General features: G+C 48.1%; 2 protein-coding genes across 3 annotated transcripts in view; both read left to right on the top strand.

The window, feature by feature from the left end:
• Window positions 1–100, top strand: part of GTF3C5 (general transcription factor IIIC subunit 5) — a 9,199-nt gene extending 9,099 nt beyond the window's left edge. For both annotated transcript variants that reach the window (XM_085325316.1, XM_085325314.1), the window contains exon 12: window positions 14–100. In XM_085325316.1, coding sequence (XP_085181442.1) covers window positions 14–19 — 6 coding nt within the window. In that variant the 3' untranslated portion in view covers window positions 20–100. The remainder of the gene's footprint in view (window positions 1–13) is intronic.
• A 126-nt stretch (window positions 101–226) lies between these two features.
• Window positions 227–7,063, top strand: CEL (carboxyl ester lipase). Its single transcript, XM_085325312.1, has 11 exons — window positions 227–307; window positions 849–999; window positions 1,343–1,465; window positions 2,081–2,278; window positions 2,566–2,696; window positions 3,167–3,274; window positions 3,615–3,732; window positions 4,665–4,851; window positions 5,394–5,597; window positions 6,065–6,262; window positions 6,787–7,063. Exons 1-11 carry the CDS (start codon window positions 227–229, stop codon window positions 6,977–6,979), a joined length of 1,692 nt encoding a protein of 563 aa, XP_085181438.1. The 3' UTR covers window positions 6,980–7,063.

Here is a 7,063-nt window from a genome sequence, read left to right as displayed (position 1 = left end):
GCTCTTTCCTTAGGTTTGACCTCTGGTCTGCAAAAGCAACATCTGCAGGGCTCTCACACAGTGATGCCAGCCTATCTCTGGCCTCAGCCAGCTGAAGGACAAGTATGCCGGGGCACTCTTCTGGTGTACTTTGTAGCCAAGACGGGGTCACAGAAGTGCATGGACACGTAGCTGCGCTCCTATCTCTCTCTATATATATAAACCTGCATTTTGGGCCTGGCTCCTCATGTGTGCATGCACCATGGCTCGCTGGGAGAGTCTGTGCTTTGCCTTATGCTGCTACCTTGGGGTAGCACGGGCTGCAACGGTAAGTAAAGAGCCATTTCCTATGGCTTTGCAAGACTTTTTTTTTGCCTGTTCCTGCCTGAATTAAAAAAAAAAAAAAAAAAAGTCTGATTTGGACCCCATGAAAAAGGGACTGCAGAACATGACAGCAAAGGTAGGGTACTCTCCTGCTCTAAACATGCCAAAGGCTCTCACCACCATTTTCCAAATGCTCCTTTTACAATCTTGTATCATGTCTGGCCCGGGTTACATCTGAAGGCTGTAGGTCCTCGACTACTGCTGTTGATGCTTGGGAAAYGCAGGGAAATTGCTGCTGTCTGCCTGCTGCAGAGGATAGACTGCCCGACATTTGTACCAGAGTATATCCAGTGGCAGCTACGTCGGTTTTCCATAGGGGTCAAAAGGGACAGCTAGGGAAGGAGGCTGCAAGTCAGGCCTTCTAGGGGAAGGCTCCAGCCAGCTTACTGGGTACTGGTGGGTGCTGGCAATGAGGGAAGCCAGAGGCATGAGAGGTTATGCTGTGTGGATTTACTTTTCTCTCTTCCCAACGGGACAACATTTAGCTGGGTGTGGTGCACACCGAAGGAGGTTTTGTGGAAGGTGAGAGTAAAAAGCTGGGACTCTTTGGGAACTACATTGATATCTTCAGAGGGATCCCCTTTGCTGCCCCTACAAATATTCTGGAAGATCCCCAACCACATCCTGGCTGGGAAGGTAAGATGTAGCTTCAGAATACCTTTGTGTTTTTGGTGGTCTGATACTACCAGGGTGGGGATGTTGCTGCCTGCTTTTGTATACTAAGAAGCACTACAAAAAAGCTCTTAATTTCATGGTGAGTATGAAAGTCCCCCTCTGTTCCTAAGAGGCTCAAGTAGCCAGAGTTGTCAGCAGGAAAGGGCACTGGTTTGTCGTCCTTCTGTGAGCTCACAGTTGCTGCAGAGGCCTTGTTCCCTCTGTACTGGACTCTTGGAGGGGAGGATGGATAGATAGCTTGCAGCTGAAGGATGGAACTGCTGCTTTTAAATGGTGACCTACTGTCTTCCCTTTCTCCTGTTAGGAACACTGAAAGCAACGTCTTTCAAACCGCGCTGCATGCAGGTGACGCTTCCGCAAACCAATGTCCGTGGGAGTTTGGACTGTCTGTATCTGAACATCTGGATCCCTCAAGAGAAGAAACAAGGTATGTGCTTAGCAGAGATCTGGGGAGGAGATTCTCAGTTGCCTTTTGTGGACGAACTGCTCTAGAGCATCTCTAGTAGTAATGTTCCCATATTGAGCAACTACAGAAGCACTCATTTTCTCGGGGAGGGGAGGAAGCCATGCCAGGTAATGGCCCTCAGCTGCAAACTGTTGGATGCTTCAGTCTCTTCCCAGCACAGAGCAGAGAGTTTTTTGGCCCTAGGCTATTGAAAAACATCATGTCCTTGAAGAGAAGAGGTCTTCAGGGCATATGGGACTCCTGTATAGCACTCCGTCAGTGACATCGAAGTCTGTGTTCTAGCAAGGAGGGACAGGAGTTTGTTTGGGATGATCTTTTACCTGTTTTGCATTGGTATCCCAAGCTTTGTCAGCCTGTAAGGCTGACAAACCCATATAGGTTTGCTGTCCTTGTGAATACTTTGCCTGAGGTGGGATGCCACAAAGGCAGTGGCTTTTTTCTTTTTTTTTTTTTTAAATCTGCCCCAAGAGGCCTGTCTGCATCCAAGTAGAGTGATGTTTAGTGAACTGGCACAGGGATGAGCAGCACCTTCTTGCTCTGCCATGGCTCTCACTGCATTTCTTTCTCATCTCCCAGTCTCCACCAACCTGCCAGTGATGGTCTGGATCTACGGTGGTGCCTTCCTTCTAGGAGGTAGCCAGGGAGCCAACTTTCTCGACAACTACCTCTACGATGGCGAGGAGATCGCTGTGCGGGGCAATGTGATTGTAGTCACCATCAACTACCGCTTGGGGCCTCTGGGCTTCCTGAGCACTGGTGATGAGAGTGCACCAGGTACAGTAGCTGCTTCCTCTTCAAGGGACTCTGTTGCTGGTCCCTGGCTTGTCTGCACTGTGTCAACACAGGGCATGACCCTCAAATGTGCTCCCTGTCCAAAGAAGACCAGAGAATGCATACAGCTCCAGTTCTGGCTCCAACACTATGTCTMATGGCAGATCTAGAACATGAGAAGCACCCAGGCCAGGAGCTGGCTCTGTCTCTAACGCTGCGGGGTGGAAGGAGCCACGATCTCCAGCTTTGACTGTCCCCTTGCTGAATGGCATGTGCCTTCTGTTGCTCAGGAAACTACGGGCTGAAGGACCAGCACATGGCTATTGCCTGGGTGAAGAGGAATATCAAGGCCTTTGGGGGTGACCCAGAAAACATTACCATCTTTGGGGAATCTGCTGGCTCTGTCAGTGTCTCCCTGCAGGTTTGTTGTCATTGAAGAAGCCCACTGGAGCTGCTCCTCTGCTTTGTAAATGGTAGCGAGGACCCCCGCAGTAACATGGTTACTTTCCTCATTGGGAGTTCCATGCACTGACTAGCATCCTCTCCTGCAGGGAAAGCCATCCTGAGCCTCTTTTCTTCGTAGCTCCTCCTTCCCTTTCAGTTTAATCAGGCCTCCAACTGCAAGCATGTTTTCTCTCTTTCAGGATCTCTGGTGAAGTAACAATTACTTGCCAGCTCCCTCTGCTCCTTTTCTTCATTCCTCACCATCTTTCACCTTTGACTGCAAGATCTGAGAGAGCTGTGACAGGGGGTCACTGAGACCACTAAATAATGAAAGAGCTGTCAGCCTCTCTGGGTCTTCCCTTGTGACAGGGATTGGCTGAGTCTGGCAGGCAAGGCTCTCTTCAGGACTTGGTACCAGAAGACCCTCCTGTTTCTTTTATGCCACAGATGCTGTCCCCACACAACAAGGGCCTGTTTAAGAGAGCCATCAGTCAGAGTGGAGTTGGTCTGTGCAGCTGGGCCATCCAGAAGAACCCTCTTGCCTGGGCTCGAAAGGTAAACACATAGCTCAGCAACAGGACCGCAACCTGCAGAGGTGGGCTGGGATGCATGCTGGCTAGCAGCCCGCCAGGGGCCGTGCCATCCCTAGGCACACTGAGCTTCTGCAACTCTCCCGAAGTTAAAGCCTTGCTTGAAGAAAACAAAACAATACGAACAAACAAAACAAAGTAAAGCTCGTGTCTATGAAATAGTAACAAGGAACTAGATAGGAGCTATGCTCCCAAACACAGAGTTTTGCAAACAATTCTTTGAAATTAAAAACCACCTCCTCTCTCCCCCTGTGAACCCAGTGCTGACCTTGGCTTCAGAGGTTTCTTTTTCGCTCCTTCTGCAGATTGCACAGAATGTGGGCTGCCCCACAGACAACACAACAGTCCTGGCCAGCTGCCTGCGAGTCACAGACCCCAAAGCACTGACACTGGCTTATCACCAGGAGCTGTTCAACCTGCCCTGTAAGTTGCCTGGTCTGCAGCCAACACTGCTTCTCTGCCCCATCCATGGCTCACCGTGCACTTGGATGAGTTGCTGGGGAAATCACCAAGAGCATTCAAACAGAGCCTTTCAAGGGGAATGGGGTGGGGGTATTTCAGGGGAGAATGAGGGATTTCACAGTGCCCCCTCCATAGGCAGGTCCATGGTATGCTGAATGAATGCTGTTTGTCACGCAGTGGCAGATGAATTATCTTGCTGGCCATATCTTGGCTTGCATGGCCTAAGCTTACCTCAGAAACTGCTGTTTGCAGTCTGTGTTTTGTGAAAGCAGTAAGAGCAATTAAAAATACAGTTTAGAACAACAATCATCACAACCCTGCTATTTTCACTTGAGTCATGGGGTTGAGGGTAGGACTTGGGTCCATCATGGCAGGTAGGGAAGGCTTGTGATTTTGTTGGGTAGGGGGATCTCTAACCCRCAAAAGGTTCCTGCTTGCTCTCCTCATACTCTTAGTAAATAGCCCCATGATTTAGCCCTGCTTAGGGCAGAGAATGGCCAAGCCAGTGTTGTGCAACTGCACTGTGCCAAATCTGCTGTCTTAGCAGCAAGTTAGTGCAGACRTTTGGGGTGGGGAGGGAGTTCTGCTCTTTTCTCTTTGGCTAAGATTTTTGGGAAGGGATTAGGGGAAGGAGGAGGTGATTTGTTGATATTATCTGTCCATACATAGTTGGTGGATCCCTTGCTCTTCTCCGTAGGCATGAGGGTCATTTAATATGATCCTATGGTCACCCTGCTGCTGTGTGAAGTCCTGGCTGCACTGACATCACTGTTGAAGCTGTCAATGACTTCAGTGTATTCTTTCTACAGTTCCTTCAGCTATAGAGTATGTCAGGCCACAGGTCTGTCATCTCTCAGCTCCTAAAGGCTTCTATATTGTCTTTCCTGCTGCAGCTCCCCTTGTTCATCACCTTGCCCTCACCCCTGTTGTTGATGGAGACTTCCTCCCAGACATGCCAGAGAACCTCTTTGCCAATGCTGCTGACATTGACTATATTGCGGGGGTCAACAACATGGATGGACACATGTTTGCTGGGGTTGACGTACCTGCTATCAACCGCCCACTTGTAAAAGTCACTGCGTAAGTGAAGGGTTTTCTTAATAGAAGGAAACTTATTTTTAATATAGCTTGCCCACCCCCTAAACTCTGAGGACTTAGAGCCAAGTGGACCAGGCACTACCTTCAATAAAAGATCTCATTCCAAGCCAGGATGCTTAGGGTATATATTGCTAAGACCAGTACCTTAAAGAGAAGGGACCAGTTAGGAGGAAGTCTCCCCACATATCTTTAAAGTGCTTCTGAACTCAACACCAGCACTAGGCCTGGCAGCTCTGACAAAAGCCAGCAAAACYGAGCAGAGCAAGCACATCCTGGATGCCCTGAGTGCCTGCCCTGTGAGACTCCCCTTTGAGGGCAAAAGGAATGCAAGCAGTTCTGCTGAGAAAGTCATGAAGGATCTGCCTTTCTTCTCAGACGTAGATTGATACAATCTGCTTTTATTGCACCAAACCATTGCCAACTGCAGGGTTGGATGTGAACTTCAAAGGAAGCTGCAAAGCATTTCCTAAGCCTTGACTCACTTCAGACTACTGGTTTGTAATGGGTACTATTTGTCCTTTCAGGGATGAGGTCTATAAATTGATCCAAGGACTTACTCTGGAGAAGGGCGAGAGAGGAGCCAATTCAACATATGYTCTCTACACTCAAGTGTGGGGTGACAACCCTGACCAGGAGGTTGTGAAGAGGACGGTGGTGGATGTGGCTACCGATTATATCTTTCTGATTCCCACGCAGTGGACTCTGATACTCCACCAGCAGCATGCACAGTGAGTAGGTCTGCCTCAGAGAGCCCAAAGCCAGCAAACATGGTCTCAGCACCAGGTGCTGAGAAGTAGGTTAAAAGTGCTGAACTTGAAGGAGACAGGGTTTTTTGGTACTGAATACACACTGAAATGTAGCTTTTACAAAAAGAATTTCCCTAATGCTGCAGAGGAATCATGTTGCAAACTTGTTTTAATTCCCCATTAAAACAAATCATTGCTTCTTAAAAAACTCTGAACTTTATCCTGGCAATGTCTGATTCCACAAGGTATATATCAAGCTGGATGATACAAGCCTGAAGTTAAAACTACCGCATAGAAAGATGCTTTCTCCTGGGAACACTTCTTAAACAATTCCAAGTACATAAGCATCTTCAAGGAAGAATCTCTGGTTCTGCCACTGTTGTGAACAGGCATCCCTTTCTCTGCATTCCACTCACAGCTGCTTAGCAAGTCTGTTTTTGTTTATCCAGGAGTGCCAAGACATACAGCTATGTGTTCTCCCAGCCATCCCGAATGCCCATCTACCCAAGCTGGGTAGGGGCAGACCATGCTGATGACCTGCAGTATGTGTTTGGGAAACCCTTCTCCACTCCCCTAGGCTACCTACCCAAGCACAGGACTGTCTCCAAAGCTATGATTGCTTATTGGACCAATTTCGCCAGAACAGGGTGAGTGGCTCTGGTTCCACATTCAAGGCTTGTTGCAGCAAAACTTCAACATGCTGCTTTTATCTATTAAACTTCTCAGGAGAAATTCCCCATAGAAGAGTGCCTTCTGTCCATGCTTCTGTTATAAACTGGGCCCTATATCTTCCAGGAATTGAGTTTGCTTTGGATCCTCTTGCTCCAGAGAACAACTGGGGACAACAAAAACATTTTAAAAACTTATGATCTCTGCTTAAACTTAATGATGAAGTTAGTTTGTTTCTGAGCCCTGGAGTTCAGAAAGGAGTTAAGGTGCTGCATGCTGCCAGGGCTGATGCTAGTGGGGAACGAGGCGGGGGAATGTAGGTAGGCAAGTCATTCCCAGCAGAAAGACTTGCTGTCACATGTCTCAGTGTCAAATTCTCTGTTTGCACTCATTTAAACCCTCACCTGAGCACAGCCCAGATCATTACCAGACAACGCAAGTTTTGCTGTGTTGACAAACTATCATGACATTTAACCTCCAGCTCTTCTTCCTTTTTTTCCAGTGATCCCAACAAAGGGTATTCAGAGGTACCCATTGGCTGGCTGCCCTACACCATTGAGAACAGTTACTACCTGGAAATCAACAGCGATATAAGCTATGATTCAGTGAAGCAGAATCTGAGATCCCCATATGTGAACTTCTGGTATTCTGTCTATCAGCAATTGCCCCAGGCTGTTACTGCCTCCCTGGAATAGCTACAAGCTAAGGAACTGCTGGGCTTTCAGAAAAACAACTTTTTAAGGAAAGAGCTATGTCATTAAAGGTTTGCTTATAACCGA

Source organism: Rhea americana, unplaced genomic scaffold, assembly GCF_003343005.1.
Source record: "Rhea americana isolate MKP2758 unplaced genomic scaffold, rheAme1 scaffold_97, whole genome shotgun sequence".
In the NCBI taxonomy this organism is placed as follows: Eukaryota; Metazoa; Chordata; class Aves; order Rheiformes; family Rheidae; genus Rhea; species Rhea americana.
The sequence above is the reverse complement of the archived record's forward strand: the minus strand, read 5'-3'. Positions and strand labels throughout refer to the sequence as shown.